This window comes from Myotis lucifugus, unplaced genomic scaffold, assembly GCF_000147115.1.
Source record: "Myotis lucifugus unplaced genomic scaffold, Myoluc2.0 scaffold_5, whole genome shotgun sequence".
In the NCBI taxonomy this organism is placed as follows: Eukaryota; Metazoa; Chordata; class Mammalia; order Chiroptera; family Vespertilionidae; genus Myotis; species Myotis lucifugus.
In genome coordinates, this window is record NW_005871053.1 from 982,663 (window position 1) to 1,005,036 (window position 22,374).

General features: G+C 56.5%; 1 protein-coding gene across 1 annotated transcript in view; it reads left to right on the plus strand.

The window, feature by feature from the left end:
• The window catches only part of CROCC2 (ciliary rootlet coiled-coil, rootletin family member 2), a 55,884-nt gene that overhangs the window by 5,485 nt on the left and 28,025 nt on the right, over positions 1–22,374 (plus strand). Inside the window, 15 exon segments of the mRNA XM_023743372.1 lie at positions 2,366–2,516; positions 3,474–3,622; positions 5,681–5,787; positions 7,074–7,239; positions 10,108–10,214; positions 10,808–11,035; positions 12,126–12,222; positions 12,500–12,706; positions 12,917–13,116; positions 13,851–14,033; positions 14,492–14,636; positions 14,936–15,082; positions 15,372–15,539; positions 19,432–19,625; positions 19,805–19,995. Coding sequence (XP_023599140.1) covers positions 2,366–2,516; positions 3,474–3,622; positions 5,681–5,787; positions 7,074–7,239; positions 10,108–10,214; positions 10,808–11,035; positions 12,126–12,222; positions 12,500–12,706; positions 12,917–13,116; positions 13,851–14,033; positions 14,492–14,636; positions 14,936–15,082; positions 15,372–15,539; positions 19,432–19,625; positions 19,805–19,995 — 2,440 coding nt within the window.

The window sequence follows — 22,374 nt, forward strand, 5'->3', positions numbered from 1 at the left end:
AGCAACATTGCCATGCCAACGCTGACTAAAAGAAACATTTAAATGAAATCTAAGTTGCACAAAGCATTGTAAGAGCCTTTTGTGACTCACAACTCATCAGTGATGCATTAGCACCCTCTGCTGACTAGATTTTCCAACAGCTCAGAATGTTTAGTAATGCTTTTCCTTTACCTTGTCTTTGTTTGTTTTAAGAACATAGTGTTTGTTTGGCGTTCGATTTTTCACACATAAATTAGTAAAAAATATTAGTAGAATGGTAATCAGAATGCATGGAATTCTCTAAAATTATTAACTTATGTTTCACTCCTCACCTCATATATGGCCATTAATGTTTCTATCTCTGTCCCTCTCTGACATCAATAAAAAGATAGTACAAAAAATAAACAACCTTTACAAAAATCCCAATTAAGAGACACAATCATGACTTAGTTAACTAGACTCCAAAGCACAGGAAATTTTTTTGTTGGAAATATTTCAGACGGAGACACGTATTGCCAGAAGCCACGGAAGACTCCACAAATTCCAGTGTCCTGGGATGGTCCCTCCGGGCACACAGCACTTTCTCATCCATTCGTCCCTGGAGGACAGCAGAGCGGCTCCTAGAAGTCCAGGTGAAGAGGAGGCGGAAGGAAGGCTCGCACGCTCACGCATCACTTCCTAATCCAGGGGGCAGCTCCCCGCACCAGGCAGCTCCCACTCGGAGCCTTCGCTCAACATCCCCCCACCCCACCCCCCCAGGATGCTCACGCCCGCCCAGAGCAGGGCTTGAGGGGGTCATGTGGGGGGATGTGAGCGAAGGCTCCTCCCTAGACTTCCCAGGGGACTAAAATTCAAACCCGGGGTGAAGAGTAAGGCTCCAGCCTGAAGCAGGGCTCGGTTCCGGGGAACCGGGACCAGGGCTCTCACTCCGCAGGCAGCAGTGGAATTCAGTCCCAGGCATTTGTTCAGCGGCTGCGCATCCGTGGGCTGCTGTTGGGGATCAGAACCAGCCTCACCAGATGTCATGCAGGAGCCAGGTTTTGGGGGGACTGGCAGTTTGGTCCGGATGGAGAGTCAGGACCAGGAGCATTTGAGGTGGATGTGCACTGAAGACTCCAGGCTGGGGTCTCAGGAGGAGAGGCCCGAGGGAAAGTGAATCGGGGCCACAAGGTTGGGGAGCAGGAGGGCACCCCAGAAGCCCTCTGCTCCTACCAGCCAGCTGGGCATGAGGTCAGAGCCGGGCAGAGGGATCTAGACTGGAGAGGATCTTCAGGGAGAACTGGAAAGAAGTCAGATGAGGAAGGACGGGCAGGGAGGAGGCCAGTGGTCACTCACCAGGACCCTGGGCTGGAAGGGAGATTTGGGGAGTCACCTGGTGGGGGGAAGCACTGAGAGGCCAGAGGGAGAGGGCTTCCAGTGGAGGGGGTATCTGGGCCCAAGGTGGCCAGTTTGGTAAGTCTGGGACTTGGAGGCGGGAGGAGGGGGGGGCGGTGACAGCAGGGCCCTGTTTTGCCACCCTGGAGAGTCACTGCGAGTGGACATCCACCTCAGAACCCCTTGAGAATCGTCGGGTCACCCTTTCATATTTAATTCCCTGCCTTAAAGCAGACATCCTGACTATGGCAGGGCGGGTGGCCAAGACCGGCCTTACTCCTGGGTGATCTTATCTGGCACCTGTCACATCCACAGGCTTCCTCTGGTTTTAAATGGCTATACCCTCGCCCTCTGAGTTCAAAGGCCCCTGACCATCCTCCCCACAGTCAGCGCCACAATGAGACCCAGACAGAAAGACCCCTGCCTAGTCTGGGCACCCCAAGACCAGGCCCTCCCCCTGCTGTTGACTCGGTGGAGCAAAGATTCCCCAGGCCAAGGCAGTGTCAGCTCAGAGTCCCAGAAGCCCCGGACCTGAATTTGCTGCCCACTTCCAGGCCTCTCTGGACTCTTCCAAGGCAGGTCAGCTGCTCTGGAGGCTAGGGAGGAGGGCCCCCCTCGCTCTCCTCACACTGCCCCGTCCTCCCAGCACCCCTGGAGAGGTGCACATGTGAGGGCTCAGCCCAGCCCCTCAGAGGGGGCGTAGTGCCAAAGGGCGGGCGTGGTGAGGACCTAGGCTAGCTGTTCTTGGACAGGCCCTTCTCCGTACTTGCTAATTGGTTCACCGAGTGGTGCCAGGACAGGCAGGGCATCACGCCACTGTACGGTGGAGAAACCAAAGCACATGTCTTGGGTGACCTCAGCCTCACCCAGTCCTCTCCAGGGCATTTTCTGCTGTGGGAGAGCTCTATGGTCACCTCTCACCCTCATGAACTCCACTGGGCTCATATAGGGGTGCCTGGCAGCTGTTCAAGGGCCTGCCAGCCCCAGGTGTCTCTGGGTGGGTGTTTTTCAGAGGCTGGAGGACACTGTCCTGAGCCCCACAGCCAGCAAAGAAGACCGGGCGCTGACCGTGCGTGGGGAAGGCTGGCAGGCCTCGCCCACCCCCCTGCCTGCCCGAATCCGTGAGATCGTGGCCAGCAGCCTGGGCGAGGAGCCACCCCAAGGTGAATAGAGGTGTCGAAAGAGGTGATGGGGGTGAGGGGACACCAGGAGAGCTGCCCGGCCATCAGCCGCAGTCCAGCTTCAGGGAGTCAAGCCCGAATTGTCCCCTACTGGGCCCCTGCTGGCCTGTCATCGTCCCGTGTGAAGGGCCACAGAACCACACCCTCCCATAGGAAGGCCCGGGGGGTCATGTGTCATACCCACTTTGTCCTCACTACTAGGCCACAGGGACCTGCCCAAGCCAGCACTGCATTTGTGTTTGTGAAACGTTTGTGAGCGCCAGTCTTGGTTTCATCCACATTTGTTTTTCATTAGATGAGGGAAAACCCTTAGGGTTGACACTCAGGAAACAGATGCTGATCAGCCCCCCTCCCCCATTCCATCCCCACCCCAAGAGCTGCTCACCCAACCCTGCAGGCCCCCTCGAGGCACCAGCTCATTGTCATGCTTTTCAGCTGAGGAACTGGCCCTGGGGCTGGGTTCCTGCACAGAGGCCACCCAGCCATTGGGCCTCAGAGGTGCTCATAACTCCAAACCAGTCTGGCACCCCCCTGGGTCCCAGGACCCCTTCTGAACTGAGGGTCCGTGCTGCCCTCTAAAGGAACTGAGAGCTCACTAGGGTGTATTAAGGAAAGAGAAACCCTGCGTGTGGTTGGAAAAGCAACTCATTATTCAGGGATGGGATCTGATTTCACTGAATCAGCAGTTCCCACTGTTTCCCAGGGCTGGGGCACCCCCACTCGTTGTAATTGGTTTGGGGCTCACCCTTGGCATCGGTTTGTGTTTGAGGTGAGGATGTTGTAAAAGGCAGGGAGGCAGGAGAAGGCCCACTGACGAGAGAGCAGGAGAGGCCCAGAGGGTGAAGTCTACCTCCCCCACATCTGGTCCCCTGGGTCAGAACAGCCTTCAGTGCCACCATAGGGACAGGGTGCTACGGCTGACCCCGGTGCCACCTGCAGGGGTGCGGGAGCCACCAGGAGCCTCAGCCCAGGTGCAGGAGGAGAGTGAGCTCCTGCAGGGGGAGCTGTCCCGGCTGGAGGACCTGCTGGCACAGGTGGGCGCAGAGCGGGACGAGCTGGCCAGCAGGTACCACATGGTCAGCGAGCGGGTAAGTGTTCATAATGGCACGTGGCAGACCGGGAGGAGGGGGGGCAGCCGGGCCCAGGTTGAAGCGGTCACCCATTGGGACTGGAAGTTGGACCAGTGGGACCAGCATCGAGTCTTAGGATGTACCTCAGCCACACAATCCAAACCCTGGGGTGGAGGTGGAAGGTGAGGGCAGGATGGTGCCAGGCCGCCCCAGGCTCACAGCCCAGCTAAGGCATTGAATTGTGCCCGCCTGCCCGAGAGCCCTGTGGGGGCGGCCTGATCAGTCCTGGCTGTTGGCCCAACGACTAGCCCAGGTGAGCCCAGCACCAGCCCTCAGTCAGCACCTGCCCCAGGAGGGAGGGCGGCAAGCGGAAGGAAGCAAGCCCTTTGGAGTCATGCTGAATTGGCCCCAATACTCAGACCCAGCTTGTGGAGAATTGGCTCAGCCCCAGCCCCCACCCCTCCTGACAGCTGAGGAACAGCTGTGACCCTTGGCCTGGGTCCTCCATCCTCTGTGCCTTCCAGGGTGTCCGGCAAGCTGCAGCCAGAGGCCGATTTGGTTACAAAGTCCGGGGGGTGGGAAGCGGGGGAAAGGCAGACTCCCATTGTGTATGTGGGGAAACTAAGGCAGGGAAGTGAATACTTACTCAGAGCCTCTCCCATTTCTGCCACCCCCAGACATGACGGCTTCTGAGGCATGACTGGGCAAAGGGGGGCCCAGCCCACAGTGTGGGGAGCTCAGAGGCCTTGCTGGGTTGGCCCAGCACCTGCCTTTGCTATCTTCAGAGACACCTTGCTCCATGTGTCTCTGGATAGATGATCCCACTTTCCAGATGAGCAAACAGAGGCTCAGAGCAGCCAGAGTGTCCAGGGCCCTGCTGCCGTTATTGGGGCTGAGACCACCACCAGTGACCAGTGCTCTGTGCTAAGTGCCCGAGGGCCCCAGGGTGGGGTGCCCTCTGCTCCGACTCCCACGCTGTGGACTCCTATTCTCATGGTTGCCTGCACCGCCCGGGGGCCCGGGGCAAGGCTGTGAGGCGAGGGTCCTTCTCCTGGGGTCCGGGGCGGGAGCACTTGGAGAACACTGTGAGCTCGCCTGCCCTCCCGGGGCTGTCTGTGGCCCGCTGGCCATGGGGGTGGGGGATGTTCCTAGCACAGGGTGGGGAGATGTTGGGAACCGGCCAGTGGGAATAGAGGCCGCAGAAATCCTGTGGACAGATTAGCAAACCTCATGAGTCAGATCTGAACTCACAGACTCAGCAGCTCAGCCCACGCCCGGGCTCCCTTGTTCAGCACCAACGAGGCTGAGCCTCCTGCAAGTTACCTGGGTGGGTGGGGGTCAGGGTGGCCGGTGTGACTGTTTCCTGATGTCCCCAACCCCAGTGGCAACCCTTGTCCCGTCCCTAGATCCATGTGGGACCTGTGGCCCCTCCTCTCTCACCCAGCTGGTGGCTGCGGAGGGGACACTCACCTCCCCACACACCTGCTCCCAGGTCCTCAGGTCATGCCACAGGTGTGGCCTCCGTTCTCCTGACCTTCATAGCTCTCAGCCCCCCACCACCTTGCCCGCAGGGCCTGAGTTCCCTCCCCCAGCACCCCAGACTGTGCTCTGAGTCAGCACATCTTGTAGGGACCTGCATCTGCTTTCCCCCTCAGAGCCCCAGGGTCCCCATCTGCTCAGGCTCTGGGGCAGGCCTGGCCCACCCATGGTGGGTGTGGTTCCTACTCACCTGCTGGCTGTGGTGCTGGGAGAAGCAGAGGTGTGAGCATAGGCAGGAGGGGCGGCCAGAGGGTGGGACCCCAAGCTCATTCACTGTCATAGGGTGACCCCAGGCCTGCTCTGCAACTGGCTGTCCTGCCCCCTATGTGGCCAATGCAGACCCTGGAGGCCACCTCCTAAGCTGGCCGCACACCCTCGACACAGGGCCAAGGTGTGGATGCCCATCCATCTGATCCATCCAGTGGAGGGGCCTGAGCTTCTCCAGACCCAGACCCCACCTGACCCCACCTGACCCCAGCCCCTTGGGAGGGCTTTGTGCCAAAGCTGCCCTCCAGGTGGGCTAATGCTCCCCTCTAGCTGCAGGCCCAGCTGCAGACCACCGAGGCCCGGCTGCGGAGGTCAGAGCTGGAGCACAGCGTGGACCTGGAAGAGGCACTGGGCCGACTGGAGGCTGCAGAGCAGAGGTGAGGCCAGGCAGGCACAGCAGTCAGGGCTGCAGGGAGCTCGGCCATCACCTCAAGAGGCAGTGGACCCCACTGTGCCTTAAAGCTGAGGGCCAACCTGCTCCCAAAGTGGCTCTAAGTCGAATTCGCCTGTAAGAGTCAGCTGCAGGCTTTAGGGCTTGGGGTGGGGGGGGGAGCAGGCAGGGGAAGGAGGGGGTAGAGCAGAATGGGGAGTTGATGGCCTCGGGCGTGGGGTGCAGGTCCGACAGGCTATGAGGGTCTCCCTGCCCCTACTCCTCGAGTGTGCCCCCCAGGCCCCTGATGCCTGCTATGGCTGGTGCTCTGGCCAGCACTGCAGCCGACTAGCCCTCGGGTGGCCCAGCCCGTCCTGGGGTGCCCATGGTGCTGTCCTCGAACCCACTCTTCATGCTCTGGCCCTGACTCCCAGGCTCCTTTGGCCTTGGTCACTCTGATTTCATGGTCAGGGGCTCATTTGTTCACTGTGGTGAGCATGTGTGATACCCTAGCCTCGCAGGGGTAGCCCCTGCACCCCTGGACCCCCAAGCCTCAGGACACGGTCCCAGAAGGGCAGGGCACCCCTCCAGCTCTCTGCCCAGAGGAGCTGAGCCCTCAGTGTCTCCACCTGCAGCCCTGGGGAGGTCCAGGCCCGTGGAGTTCTTCCACTTCCCGCACTCGCCCATCCCAGGGGACCGGAAAGGGAGGAGAGTGCCGGGAAGCCCTTCGCAAACTAGTTTTGAGGGGGGCATAATCCGAGTGGAGGCTCACACCCCAGGAGCAGAGAATGTCCTGCCATGGCCTCGCCGCCTGGCAGGGAGATGCTGGCTGTGGAGGGTGGGTTTGGCATCCCTCCACACACAGGCCTGTCCTGGGTGGAGAAGGCCCCCAGGTCACGGTGGGGGGCTGCCCCTCCCTGTTCTCACCTGCCCCACTGCAGGGACGGCAGCACCCCCTAGCCCTGGTACCCTGGCCAGGGCTCCCAGCCCTGCCCCTCTTTCTTGTCTCGGGGTTCACCTCTGCACCTAGGATTGAGGAGCCCGCCACAGTTGTGGGGGCAGAGCCAGGAAAGCTCAGAGGGGAGAAAGAGGGGGCCAGGGTGGCATCCAGATGTTGGCCCAGTTTGGGGGCCATTGGGGACCCACTGCATATGGTCAGTGCTGCTTAGGGGCATGCAGGGAGCTGCACCCTGAGCTGGTATCGGCTGGGCCCAGGAGGTTCAGGGCCGGTCTCCGAGCCTCTCTAAGCAGAGCCACCTGCCCACACCACCACTGTGGTTCCCGCCCGCCCAGGAGCACCGGCCTCTCCCAGGTGAACACGCTTCTGAGGGAACAGCTGGAGCACATGAAGAAGGCCAACGACGCGCTGGCTGAGGAGCTGGCCCGGACGACGGGCAGCGTGCTCCACCTGAGGGGCGAGCTGGAGCTGAGGGAGGCTCAGCGCTGGACCGAGAGACAGGTGCTCCCTCGGCCTCCACCCATTGGCAGGGATACTTGCTCCCGTGCCCGTGGCTGCTGGGGGCATGGGCAGCAGGGACCAGGACAGGGGAAGCTGGCTTCAGCCATGCTTCCTTCTGAGGGCAAGGCACTGGCCTCCTGCCATGCCACATCCCCCACACTGCTTGGCCACAGCAGTCTGCAGAGTGGGGGGCGCCCCACAGTAGGGAGACTTCCTGCTTGAGAGAAGGAGGGCAGGACCGAGGCCAGACCTGGAAAGTAGGGGCTGGAGTCCTGGCTCTAGCATGCCCATCTGTTCTGGAGGCCTGCCTCCTGGGCAGGATGCAGCACGTGGCTCCGCGCCCCTGGCCAGCAGGGCCACGAAGCCTTGCCTGGTCACAGTTGTCTGAAATCCTAAGCCCTGGGGGCAGGGGTGGGGGTGGTTAAGTGCTGCAGGCGCAGCCTCGGCAGGAAGGAGAAGCTGTTCCTCCTCACAGGTGGTCACCGACAGCAGGACTTTCAGCCTGAGAGGGGTAACATTTGAGACGGATCACGCCCCATGCCCTGCCGTCCACGTCTTCGCAGAGAGCTGGGGGACAGGTCTGAGCTGGTGTGGCTCTGGTTTATCAGGGTCTTTACCTCCCCTTGCCCTTAAGACCTGATCTCGCTGGCTGGCAGATGTGTTCTCTCAGCAGCCCCAAGACACCCTTTCTGCCTCTGGCTTCCAGCCCCTTTGATCCTGACCGAGTCCTGGGGAAGGCCGTCTGCCTCCTCCCTCTGGCTGCTGTAGGATCTCGGCTTTGGCTCTGCTGTCCTGCAGTTTCACTGCAATGTGTCTGTGTGGAGGTTGCTGTTTGTCTGTCCTGCTGAGGCTTCATCAGGACGCTGTGTTTTCGTGATTTTGGGAAAGTGTCCATTACTCTGCACACTGCCTCCTCTCCGGCCTGAGTGTGTAAGCCATTCTCATGCTCCCTCCGTGCTTCTTAACTACCTGCCCACATCGTCTTTCTCTATTCCCTGATCTATATTCTAGTTAATTTCGTCAAATCCACCTTCCTGGTCATCAGTTTTCTCTTCAGGTGTCCAATCTGTTAAACTTGCCTACTAGGCTTCCATTCCAAATATTGTATTTTTCATCCTTAAGAGTTCCGGTGAGTTCTTCCCCAAATATCTTAGTCTTTCCTCCTGTTTCCAGCCTGCCATGTCCATGCTGGTGCATAGCAACGGCAGTTGTCTTGTAGCCGTGTGTGATGTCTCGTATCTGAGGTTTAAGGTCTGCCTCCACTGCTCCTGCCACCACTCCATGTGCTTGGTGCCTTGTGTCTTTGGTGATGTCTTCATTTTTTTTTTTAAAGTAGGAGCTGCTTATTTCTCTCTGAACTTTGTGAAAATTCTTTGACACCTGGGATGAATGTGGTATCTTCTAGAGAGCATTTTTATTTGCTTCTGACAGGTGCTTACAGCTTCTGACAGACTTTGGGACCACATTAAAGTTAATTTTCAGCTTCAGTTTTCTGAAAGCACCCAGTTATGTGAACGCAGGCTGAAAACTGGACAAATGCTGTCTGGGCCACAGGGAAGGTAGTTTTCCCTCCTGACTTAGTGCACCCAGGCTGCCATAGCAAACCCCACAGACGGGGGGCTTATAAACGCATTCATTTCTCACAGTTCTGGAGGCTGGAAGTCTGAGATCAAGGTGCTGGCAGATTTGGTTACTGGTGAGGGCCCCTTCCTGGATCGCAGACCTTCTCAGGATAACTTCACGTGGCAGAGGGGCGGGAAGCTCTCTGGGCCCCGTTATAAGGACACTAACCCCATTACTAGAGCCCCTCTCATGGCCGCATCACCTCCCAAAGTTCCGCCTCTGACATCAACACGGTGGGGTTGGGAGTTCAACATATGAATTGGGGGATACAAGCATTTGTGTGTGTGAGCGTGTGTGCGCGCGCGTGCATGCGTGTGCATGTGTTCGTGTGTGAGAGCACGTGTGTGTGTGTGTACTAGTTCACCCTCAAGTTTACTCACCTCTAGCACACCTTACACAGAGTGCCACTTCGGGGTATCACTTCTCTGTGTGACTAGATTCCCCCGATTGGGTGGCCTCTGGGCTTTACTCTCTCTCCCCCGAGCCCCTGAGGTCAAGGAAATGTGTTGAAGTTGCTCCATTTGGCAAAAGCTGCCTACGTACCTCTGACTTTATCGGTTTCTGGCCTGCGTGTTCCTCACCACGCGGGCCAGCCCAGCCTCCAGTTCAGGACTTGTGAAGTGTGGAATCTGAAGGATGTAGGTGTAGTTACTTCGAAGGCTGGTCCGGGCAGCCGCTCCTGCACTTACCGGGCAAGCAGCTTATTCCACACATACACCGAGGACCCTAGTGCCAGGCACTGAGGGGCACTCCCTCCACAAGGCGCCCAGCAAAGTGTTTGGGCCAATGAGGGGACCTGGGACGTGGGGTCAGGGCAGGGGGTCAGCAAAGGCTTTTCCTGAAGGAAAAGGGCCAGGCCACACACCTGGACATCTTAGGAGCCCTCCCAGATAAAAGCCACCCTCCACTCTGGAGAAGGAGGCAGAGCCTGTACCCTGTGTGTGTGTGGGTGGAGGGGGGGAGGTTTAAGGGGGTGCACGCGAGCTGAGGGCTGCAGAGGTGCCTCCCACTCCAGAGGGCCAGGCTGAGTGGGTCCTGCCCTGGGCAGAAGCTGAGTGTGGTCACCTTCACAGGTCCTCTGGGGATGGCAGATTGCATTATTGTGAAAGAGGAGCCCATTGGGCTGCAGGACGGTTTGGGGTGTGGGGTCTGGCCAGTGTGACAGCGAGAGGAACGGGTCGCAGGGCTTCTCACTTCCCAGGCCTGGGCCTGCACCTGAGGTGGGCACGGGCCCCTTCCTTTCAGACCCGGCGTTCACACCTTGGGGTGCAGCCCCAGGACTTCCTCCTCCTGTGGAGACAGGTGACAGCGCTCCGAACACACGTGGCTGAGCTTCGATCTGCCTCTGAGAGGTGAGCCAGCTGCCCCATCGGGGTGTAGGAGAAGGAGCATCTGATGGTGGCCCAGGTATTGGGCCCTCCAAGCTGCTCCCATGGAGGAGCTGTTCTGGCTCACAAGCCACTGCCCCAGCCCTGCTGGGCCTCAGGGTCCCTGTGGGGTGGAGGGTGGTAGGGTTGAGAAGCACTAAAGCACAGAGGGAGAGAGGGGGTGCAGGGCAGAGATGACGGAAGGGGAGGAGCTACACGGTACAATTTCCAGTTCCTCTAGTCCTTGCCAGGCACCTCTTGGGTCTGCCCTGGATTATTGAGGGACCTGTCAGCCCCTCGTCTGCACACAAGGAAACTGGGCTCAGAGGGTCCATGTCCTCTGTGGCCTTGCTGAGCCCTTGCTCACCCCTCTCTGGCTGTGACATGGGGACCGTTGGTAACACACAGTAGGGTCCTCTCCTGAGAATGGGGGCGGGGGAGGGTAAGGGGGTCTGCTGAGGGCAGAGAGCAGGACCCATGTGACCATACCCTGCCCCTCCTAGCCAGTGGGACACCTTCAGGGCCCTGAGCCCACAGCTGGCCCTGAGGTTCAGCTGGGGGTGCTGCCTTGTCTCTAGGAGTCTCACTGACATGCAAGCAGAGGCAGCCAGGACAGCCCGGCGCCTGCACACGGCCTGCCTGAACCTCAACTCCAACCTGCAGCTGTCGGCCAGCAGCTCGGCAGGTGCCCTGGAGCGGCAGGCCTTGCAGGGTGCTTGGCTGGAGCAGCAGCTGCGGGACAAGGTGCGGGAGATGCTGCAGCTGCAGGGCCGCTGGGACACGGAGAAGGTGGCACTGCAGGCCAGGTGGGTGCCTGAGAGGGTTATCGCACAGCGGAGGTCAGAGTGGGGGCACCCTGCGCCCCCTTCCTATCTGCCCCGCAGCCAGGGTTCCAAGTGATAGGCAGTTGTTATTCCAGCTGCCACATGACATTCCCACAGGTAGGCAAGCCCAAACTCCTTCCAGCCCTGCAGGCCAAAGTTAGAGCTCCCCAACTTGGAGGGTCTCCGTGGACACTGCATTGGACACACGTGGACTGTCCTTGGGGCTACAGGCACGTCCTTCAGGAGCAGGCGCTTGCTTTGGGGTCAACTGTTTGAGAAGCAGAAGCAGGCAGTGGGCCGGGCCCATCTGGGGTCCATGAGCCTCAGAGGAAGCATGGGATGGTCTGTACACAGAACCCGCATCGAGGGCTTGAAGTATGTTTCCTTCAGCAGAAAACAGGGAAATAGCTCCCCACTGAAGGCCACAGGGCACAATTCCACAGAATCTGCGTGCCTGGGGCTCACATGGCCACAGACACCCTGCCAGCTGACAGGATGGGGCCCGCCCTGCCCTCAGGGGGGCAGGAGTTCATGGGGTGCGGGTAGTCCCGTACATCCTGCAGGGCAGCACTCAGGGCCCCAGTTCTCAGAGCAGAGTACTCTGGGGTCATGGGAAAGGAGATCCAGGTGCCATGGGGAGTCGGGAGAAGAAGGTGGGTCCTGGGAAGGGACAATAACATCTTCACTCACTGTTAGACTTGCGGTGGCAGAGGTAGTCCAGGCAGGGCAGTGGCGGGCAAAGGCCCCCGATGAGCGCTGCATCTGCTGGCCCCAAGGACAGGGCAGGGCCTCAGGAGCTGAGTCAGGGTCAGCCTGGGCCCCTGGATCCTGACCTTGGGGTCTGTGCTTTACTCTCAAGACAGTGGGAGCCATTGAAGGTTCTAAAGTAGCAGAGAGGTGTCTGACCAGACCAGGGACTGAGGTCCACTCAGACAGATGTGGCCAATGCCTGAGGCCCGGCCACACCACAGGAGGTATCTGATTCAGCCAGGGAGTCTTCAGGGCCCACCCGTGCCTTGGGCTCTGTGCTCTGTGCTGACCACCCTGCCCCCCACCCCCGACTTTTCTGCAGACTCTCCGAGCAGAAATTGCTGGTGGAGAAGCTCACAGAGCAAAACTCGGAGAAGGAAAGAACCATTTCTTCCCTCAGAATGGATGTTCAGAGACTAGTGCGTGGGGCTGGGGACGTGGTGGGGTGTGGGGGCTCTGGGGCCGGAGCGTCGGCCGCCCTGCTGAGGGGTCTGCCTGGGCACAGGAATCCTGGCGCAGTGGAGGCCAGCTGGCGGCAGACAACCTGAAGGAGGAAGTGAAGTCCCTGCGGCGTGTTTTGAACATCATCACAGAGGTGCAGGCCATCTTGGGTCCCGGGGGGTCCCGCTGATGTGTGGGATAATCTGGGAGGTCCCCACTGGACATGGCCCTGAGCGCTCTCCCCACACTGTGAAGGTGGCCCAGGCAGACTCGAGGTGCCCAGAGCTGGCACAGAGCAGCAGCACTGACAGGGAGAAGGCACAGAGACCACTGAGGAGCCCTCCACGCACCTCGTCCCTTCACTGGGGTGCATCTCCACCACGGGCCCACTCCCGGGCCAGCCCAGACCCTGCGCTGCGGGCTGTGCAGGCAGCTATTGAGAGGAGGCGGCAGCAGGAACAGGTGGGCAGCCACCGGAGCTGTACCCTGGGCCCCACGGGGATGTGAAACCTGTGGGGCTGGCAGGTGTTGCCATAGGATCTGCCTCTGAGCCCCACAGCCCCAGGGAGGGGGCTCTGCCCTAGGTGCATCCTTTCTGGGGTGTCTGTGGTCAAAGGCCTGCCCAGGCCGGAGGGAGCTCATGCTTCCTCCCTCCCACCCCACCCCGAGCAGGAGCTGCGTCTACAGCTGAAGTCCTCCCAGGCGGTGACGGCCAGGCTCCGGGAGCAGCTGTCAGAGAGGCAGCGGGAGCTGCGAGCCTCCCGGAGGCTCCTGCAGGAGCGAGAGCAGGAGCGGGGGGACCTCCTGGACAGGCTGGAGGCACAGAGCCAGAAGGCACAGCACTTCAGGGCGGCCAGCGAGCTCCTGGGAAGGTGGCTGGCCTGAAGGCTGGGCAGGGCGGGTGAGCTGTCTGGGTCAAGGTTGGACAGAGCGGGCGTCCCAGCTTGGGGGCGCTTCCCCCACAAACCTTCCACATAGGAGGGAGTGGGTCATGATTCCTGGGGACAGGTGGGCCCCTCAGCATGGAGGGAACATGGCCAGATTTAAGGGGCATTTGGGAAATGGAGGCCTCGGGGTGCAGCTGAGGTTCAGGTCCCTGGCGGAAGGGTGACATGCGGCAAGGACTCGGAGTGGGTCAGCGTTGAGCACAGCCTCACACAGGGAGCTGGATCTGGAGGGCCCGGGCCCTGTCAGGACAGGTGAGCAGTACAAGCAGATGTGCAGCTGGAAGGTGCAGGTGGAGAGATGTCTCTTCCATCCAGCAAGTTCTGCGAGGACTGGTGGAGCCGGGCCTGTGGGTGGCAGAGGGCTGAGCACAGGGCTGCACCAGGAGCCTTTGCGTTTTAAGGACTCCCAAGGGCCACCAGGAGGGGACAAGCTGCTGGCCACCCCACCTTGCAGGCTGTCCTGGGGCTGGAGGTTACTGGTTCTTCCTCGTCCCTCCCCACACTTCCCTGAGCTCCTGCCCCCAGGGGCCCTCAGGCCTGGTGCCCACCCTGCCCTGCACATCCTCCTGGCAGTGGGCTGAGGCTGGAATGTACCCCGTGTGGGACTCCCGGCTCCCCTCCTCCAAGGCTGCCCCAACCTTGGCCTCCCCTGCTCCCAGAGAGAAGAAGGCTCTGGAGTTGGAGATGGAGGAGCTAAGGGGCAAGATGGATGTTTGGGACATGGACAAGCAGAAGCGGGAGGCCGAGATCGCTGAGCTGCAGAGAAGCCTCCTGCTCTGGACACAGCAGAAGGAGGAGCTGGAGCAGCAGGGCGAGCGGGGCCGCAGGGAGCTGCAGACCAGGTGGGCCTCAGCGTCCTCATCCACTAAGGGGACCGCTTCCTTAGCAACCTTGTTTCCGGGAGTGGGGGCACCCACCGAGACAGTGGGGGTGACAGGCTCTCCAGGCTTCCTGCAGGCTGAGCCATCGCCCAACACCCACCCAACACCCGCCCAGTGCCTGCCCCAGCAAATCCACCACCTCGGGCCCAGGAGAGGGGGTGCCCCCAGCATGTGTGCACCCAGGTGAGTCCACTGAGGCATGGACAGAACCCCACCCCCAGCCGGGAAACAGGGTCCTGGTTCGGATGCCACCCTGTGGACTCACCAAGTACAGGCCTCCAGAGTGACCTGGGCTCCTCTGGGGCTCCCTGGGCTTGGAGGAAGTTGCAGGCGGCCACCCTGCCTGCTAGGTCCTGTGAGGTGGCCTGTCTTGCCTTGAGCCAACCTCACACCATCTACCTCTGATTTGGGGACCTTAGTCAAGGGCGCCTGGAGCAGCTGGAGGAGAAGGTCTCAGGGCTCAAGAAGGAGCTGGTGTCGGCCCGGGAGGCACTGAATGCAGCCCGGCTACAGAGGGACGTTCTGGAGAGTGAGAGGGAGGCCCTGCATGGCACGCTGGCTCGGGTATGCCTCTGTCTCCCACCTCCCACATGTCTCTCCCACCAGGCCATCCTTCACTTCTCCTGGCCGCAGCTTTAGTGCTCGGGGGCTGCTGTTTACCCTGGAGGCCTCCTCACTGTGGGATTCCCTTCCCACACCCATCCTACCCAGACCTCCAGCTTGCACACCTCCATGACGAGGGGCTCACTCCTTCCCTGGCACCAACAGCTCTGCCGGGGAGAAAGTTCCTCCTGTGAATCTGAAAGTCCCTCCCTGGCATCCCCCCTCAGGGTGACCACTACCCCTCCCCCCCGCAACCCTAGGCTGAGTCCAGCAATGCTGACCTGGAATTGCTTGTGACCCGGCTGAAGTCAGAGGGGGTGCAGCAAAGGGACTCCCTGGCCAAGATGGCCACCCTGATGGAGGGCCTGGCGAAGGACAAAGGCAGCCTGACCCACCAGGTCCTGCAGGTGAGACGAGGGCCATGTGAGAGCCCTTCCCCTGAGCCTCATTCCCCAGGGTGGCCCTGAGACTCAGTCCCAGCTCTGGTCTCTGAGCCTAAAATCCTCCCTGCACCCATCTCCCCCCACCTCTTCCATTCCTGGACTGATCACAGGTGTGTGGGGAAGAGGCCCACATAGGGACAGTGGGCCTGTGGAGGGAAGGCCACACACACCAAGGCAGTCCATGGAGGCACAGGTGTGTGGGGCATGGGCCTGGAGGCACAGGTGTGTGGGGCATCCCCCCCCCCCCCGGCAGCTGCAACAGGAGGGGGACCAGCTGCGGGAGCAGGAGCAAGTGCTGAGGCAGGAGCGGGCAGACGCCAGGGAGCGGTTGGCATTGGCAGAGCAGCAGCTGGAGCAGCTGGAGGGGCAGGCAGACCGGCTCCAGCGTGAGAGAGCCCAATTGCAGGAGCAGGTGGGCCAGGTGAGAGGTCTGCAGGGGCTCCTGGCTCTGGCCCCACCCTGCGGGCCATCCCTTTCCCTCTGTGGTGTGGACGGGTCACAAGTCACCTTGCCACGTCACACTGGCTCAGGATGTCAGCACCGGCGCTTTCTGACTGCAGTGCTGCCTGACTTGGCTGCATTCAAAGGCAGGTTCCCTGTGGTGGGGGGAGAAGACAGGGGGTGGGTATGCAAAGAAGAACCTTTACATCATACCTGCCACCAATCCCAGGGGCTGAGTTCTGCCCCTCATTAGGGGTCAGAGGCCCAGTGATTCCACACACTCAGGGCTCAAAGGCTTCACTGCTTCTTCCTGTATGTTGTTGCCTTTCATCCGCAGCTGGACTCACTTATTCACTCGATCACTGATTCCCAGGTCTTCTATTGACATAAATATTGTGTTGAGGAGGAGGCCACACTCAGGGGGCAGTTACACTGAAGCAATTTTGCTATTTTCTGGGCCCCCAGTGGCATTCAGACTCCATGGCCCCTGTCACCTACCTTTGGGACTCAGCGCAGCCTCTTTTGGCTTCTGAGACTCTGTCGTGTCCCTTTTTCAGTCATTGGTTCCTCTATATTTAATTACACGGTTATATCCAATATGCCAGTGTACAGTTCAGTGAGGTTTGACAGCTCCGTGCACCTGTGTAGCCACCACTGAGACCAAGATGTAGATCTGCTCCACCAGCCCAGCCCATTTCCTCATGCTCCTCCAGGCACCCCACCCCTGGCAGCCTCTGCTCTGCCACGTACCACCAAGACTGGTGTCGCCTGTTTTAGAGCTTTTTGTAAATGGAGTCACAGTACAGATGCTTTTGTGTCCAGCTTCTCTATGTCTACAGGGCTTTGAGATCCATCCATAATGTTAGGTGAATCAAGAGTGTGTTCTTTTTCACTACGTAGTAATATTCCATTGTACAAATAAACGACATTTCCATACCTATTCACCTGTGGCTGGGCATTTGGGTTTGGGGCGATAATGGACAAGACTGGTATGAACACTTGTGTATATATTTTCATTTCTCTTGAGTAAATATATAGGAGTGAAGTTGTGGAGTCATTGGATAGGTGTGTGCTGAACTTTAGAAGAAACTGCCAAGCAGTTTTCCAAAGTGGGTCTATCATTTCACTCTACCACCAACAGTGGGGAGACTTCCATTTGCTCCTTGGCCTTGTCAACACTTGGTATCATCCATTTTTACTTTTTAGCTCTCCCATGTGTGTGGAGTTATATATCATTGTGGTTTAGTTTACATCTCTTGATAACAGGAGATGTTGAGCACATTTTCATGTTATCTGGGAATAACAAAGTTCACTTTTTTTATGGCTTCAGTGCTTGTATTTCTTCTTCTCTCTGTGCACTGACTAAAGGCCAACAGAACAAAGTCAATAAGAAGTGGTGAGTGGCCTTCCTTCCACCAATGACAATAATAGGAAAAAATTCAATATTTCACCCTCAAGTATGATATTATCTGTAGGCATTTTATAAATGTCTCTTATCAGATTGACAATGTTCCCTTTTGCTTAAATCCAGAGCCTTTGCATTCTGTTAACATTTTTTCTGTATCTATTAAGATGATCATGTCATTATTCTCACTCGGTTAATGTGATGAATTATATTGGTTAATTTTTTAATGTTAAACCAACCTTGTCTACCTGAGATAAACCCTACTTGGTCATAAGTTAACAGATATTTTATATATCTTTCAATTAAATTTCATAATATCTTGTGAAAGACTTTTGCATGTTTATTCATGAGGAATGTTGGTCTGTAATTTTCTCCTCTCATAATGTTTTTGTCAGATTTGGAATCAGGGCCTCATAAAGTAAGTTGGAAAATATTTCCTCCTCCTCTGTTTCTAGGGAAGTGTTTTAAAAATTGGTGTTATTTTTTTCTAAATGTTGGTAGGATTCACTAGTGAAGAATTTTCAGTAACCACCATAGGCTTGCCCCAATGACAGTGACGGGGTCCCACTCACCTGCTCCACCATCCCACTGTGGCCAACGCCCACCATGTTCCACACACACACCCTGGTGGTCAGTGCATGTCATAGTGACTGGTTGTTCAGTTGTTCGTTGTTCCACTGTTCGGTCTATTTGCATATTCAGGTTTTATATATATAGATTCCACCATCCTCTGACTTTCATTGTTGCTATTTGGAAGTCAAATGTCAGACTTATTGTTGCTCGTTTAAATGTAATGTCTCAGGGGAGGGGGGTTTGCCCCTCTGATTTTAAAGATATTTTCCTTTATTTTGGTATTTGGAAACTTAGAACTAAGATATATCTATGTGACATTTTCATTGTCTTTATCTTTTTAGGGTGTTATGGCTCATTTTAAATCCGTGGCTTGATGCATTTTATTAGATTTGCCAAATTTCTGTCTAGTATCTGTTCAAATATTCTCTCTCCTCTCCCTCTGCAGCTTCAATTATACATATGTTAGGCCTTGCCCTATGTGTCTGTGACACTTTTTTCTGTATTTTCCATCATTTTTTCTTTTCATGATTCAGTCTGAATACATTCTTTTGTCTGTCTTCCAGATTATTAGACCTCTGTCTAATCTGTCATTGAAACATTATATTTATTGCCGAAACTGGTTTGGCTCAGTGGATAGAGCGTCGGCCTGCAGACTGAAAGGTCCCAGGTTCAATTCCGGTCAAGGGCATGTGCCTTGGTTGCGGGCATATCCCCAGTGGGGGATGTGCAGGAGGCAGCTGATCAATGTTTCTCTCTCATCGATGTTTCTAACTCTCTATCTCTCTCCCTTCCTCTCTGTAAAAAATCAATAAAATATATTTTTAAAATTAAAAAAAAGAAACATTATATTTATTAATTTTGCTTATTGTATTTTTAAATTATGTTGTTTATATTTTGTTTCTAGTTCTATGGTAAAATTCTACATCTTGCCATTCACATTCTTGAACATTTAATCACAGCTATTTTAAAGTTTAAAGAGGCAGGGAGGTGTCTGTGTTTATTTGATGTTCTTACACATGGTTTTTGCCATGTGATCTTATCTCCTGATATTCCTGGTAATGTTGATCAAATGTCAATTATCATATTTTAAAACTATAGATATAATTTGGTGATGCTATTCTTCCAGAGAGGATTTACTTTTGATTCTAGCAGGTAGTGAGGGTAGATGATCACCATAATCCGTGATTGAGGGATGGTCTGTTCTGATCCACCTCTATTACTAGGGTGAAGCCCTTCTGTACATACAACTAGAAACCTGGGGTGTTTATCAGGATCCTTCTGCTTCAAAGGCTCTGAATTTAAGTTTTTGGCCCCCTGTGATCATAATATTGCCAGAAGCTATCCTTGACGTCCCAATTTCTCAGGCTAAACTTTTAAATCAGCACATTCTCTGAAGAGGGACAAGATACCTAATGGTGGGCTCAATCCCTTCTCTCCAAGATCTCAGATCCTTCCATCCCAGCTGACCTGGAAGCTCCCCAGGCCTTACTCAGATTCCATGATGTATTTAATCTAGATTTTTGTGATGTTCTTGGTGGAAGTGTTAGTCTGTAGCAACCTGGTCCTCTGTCACCTTCTACTGCCATTTCTGTGCAATTTTTCCTGCCCCCTGGACACTTGTGGTCTAACCAAGATTACCATGTAGACTGGAAGCTGGGCATGCTCAGTTCAGTAACTCCTCCATCGTGGTCACAGGCGTGGAGGCCCCTCTACTGTGTTAGCACGTGAGCACTCTGAGGTCCCATGTGTCTCATATTCACTCTCCTCTACCTTTTCTTCCACGCCATTCTGCATGATACCACTTCTTCTGAAGTCCTGCTTTTCCCTGAAGAGGCCCCGCTCACCCTCCCACTCTCTCTTTCTCTGCTGGACTCTCCCCTTCCCCCTCCTCTAGGTCACATGCAAGAAACAGGCCCTGGAGGAGCAGCTGGCCCAGAGCCTGAGGGACCAGGAGGCCCAGATGGACACTCTCCGGACGGCCCTTCAGGAGAAGGAGGCTTTGTTGGAGGAGCGAGTTCAGCTGCTGGCCAAGCAGGAGGCCCTGGAGAGGCAGGGCCGGCTCACGGCTGAGGAGGCAGCTGATCTCAGGTACCCAGGGGCCTATGGGCAGGGTGTGTGTGCCTGGCCTTGCCTCAGAGAGGCTGCAGTGTGGCAGGGGGCAGGCATTCACCTAGCAATGGTAGGGCAGGGAGGGTATGTTTACACGGGAGAGAGACTGTGAGTGAGGTGGACCCAGTGAGAGTCCTGGGGTGACCTTTCTGTGAGAGGTGGCTGCACTGGCCAGGTGGCAAGTTGCAGAATGACAACATGGAATGTCTTACTCGTGGATCTGAGAAGTTTAAGGTATACGTGGCTTCAGGCGAGGCTGGATCCAGGTACTCCCACAGTGCCCGCAGGACCCTGCCTCTCCCCCCTCAGTGCTGCTCCATCCTGAGGAGGTCTGGTCCAGGGGCTCAGGGTGAGAGGTGGCAAGATGGTCAGTGGCTACTCCAGGCTTCCTCCTCTAGCAGACACAGAGTGCCCTTCTCCCCACAAGGCCCAAGAGTTACTGCCATTAACCATCCTGAGCTACTTCATGTCCCTGAACCAATTCAGTGAGTCACAGGGCTCAGATTGGCTGGCCGGGTCATATGCTCATCCCTGGAGTGGGGGGTGGTGTCAGCCCCAGGGAACCACCAAGCAGAGAGTGGGGCCACAGTGAGCTCAGTGACCATGGGGCCACTTCCAGAAGACATGGAATGGGCACTTTAGGCAACACCAGGGGTGCCCTGTGGGCTGTTGCCTGGTGAGCTGACCTGGTCCCGTAGCCTCTGGACCTTTTGGACCCTTCTCAGGAATAACCGAGTACTTTTCTAGAAAAGATTTCCTCCTGCAATGCCAGCATCTGGGGGTCCTTGTACATCTTCTCAGACAATCCTCTCCTCAAAATGAAAGCTTTTGGAAATTGATAAATGAAAGCTTGGTGGAAATTGATAAAACTTGACGAAGGCTGGGGTAGGTTGTCAGAAGCAGAGGGTCACAGGACCCTGCCCACCGCCTCCTAGGCCCACAGTGCTCAGAGGGCAGTGTGGTTGGAGGCCCTTTTCCTCCCACCAGCATGTGCTGCTGGATCATGGGCCCTGGTCAGTGGTTTCGGGAACCTGGGATCCTGCACCAACTCAAGCCTGACTCCTGGGCCCAGGACCCCTGCACAGTCACATGCCCACCAAACAGCATTTCAGGATGACCCATCTGAGCTGCTGATGACAGGGCTGCTCGGGACTTGTCCCGAAACCATGTCTGCCTGGCACAAGCGGTGTGTGTTTATTTCACTGGGTGGGACTCTCTGGCCGCCTGTTTTCATGAGTTCCCAGACCGTATTGATGACCGCTCAGTGTGAGCGGTCCTGCTCCAGGTCTCCTGGTGAAACCTCCATGGTCAGCTGGATGTGGGAGGACCCCAGGCCCTGGGGACACTCCCTCAGTTCACAGGGTGCCAGCGTGCTGTTCAGTCTGGGAGATGGACTAGGTTCCCTGCCTGCATACCCCACGCTCACCCTGGCTGGCCTCAGGAGGCTGAGCCGCCTGTGGGCTCCTGTGGAGGGAAAGACTAGACATGCCCTTAGATTCCGGCCTCCAGGCGCAGATTCTGAGCAGCAGAGGAGACCTGGAGGGCCTCTGGGAGGAGGAAGGTTCTGGGTAGGGAAAGCAGTCTAGGTAGAGAGAGTGGGGAACATGTGGGTGCTGACCAGGTAGGGACTGGAGGGGAACCAGGGTCTCAGAGAAGCGAAATTTCTGGGCTGTGCAGGTATCGGGCCCCTGGAAGGTGTGGAAGTGCCCAACCCCCAATAGTGGTGGTAGTGGTGTGCAGGGGGAACCTAGCGAGGCTGCCCAAGGCCCACGGCCTGCCCTGGCTCATGGGCTATCGTGGGGCTGCGCAGTGGCCATTTGTGTGCTCGTGTGGGTATTTGTGTTCAGTGTCTGTGGGGTGCCCATGTGTATGTCACCCAGCACGGCAGAGCAGAGCAACACTTAAAACATGCTCGCTGGCTGGTTGATGCTAGTGGGTTGGCTGTGTTCAAGCCACCTCCCCAGAAATGGGGGCTGCTGTCAGGGCTGTGCTCGTCCCAGGTGTCTTCTGAGCGTTCGCATGGGTGCAGAGGCGCGAGGCAGCTTCTCCTATAACGGAGCCACACGTGTGAGGTTCTGCTTCTCAGAGCAACTCTTTAGGTGATAAAAGTTTCCTCATCCTCCTTACGGCTGACAATGTGCCGTCATTTCCACAACACTCTGCCATCCGCCAGCTCTGAAGACAAGTGCAGTTCTCCCGCCACAGTGAGCACCCTGTGCAGCGTTGTTGGTCCAGTGTGTTTCTAAGGTGCTAACACCTGAAGGTGGGGTTGCTGCTAGAGGTCAGGCACCCTAACCAGCACTGGGTATCATTGTTTCAGTCTTTTGGTAATGGAATGCCTGGTTGTGGTTTTAATTTCCTTGAGTACTGAATAAGGTTAGCAAGTTTCATATGTTTATTAACCATCTGTGGATTTTTTTGTGAATAACAGTCATTTTTCTCATTTTTCTGTAGAGTCAGCTGACTTTCTGTCATTGATTAGTAGGAGCTTTTTGTATATGATGGATATGGACCCTGTGTATATTTAGTGCAGATTTTTTTCTCTTCAAGTCTGTGCCTGGTGTTTTAAGTTGGTTTGTGGAATCTTTTCTGCATGAAAGCTCTCCCTCCCTATCTTTAAGTATATTCAGACCTATCAGCTTCTTTATTTTTATCTTCTGTTGTTTGTGTCTTTCTTAAGAAGATTATAAAATACCCTTTCTGTATTTTTTTCTACCACCTTTACAGT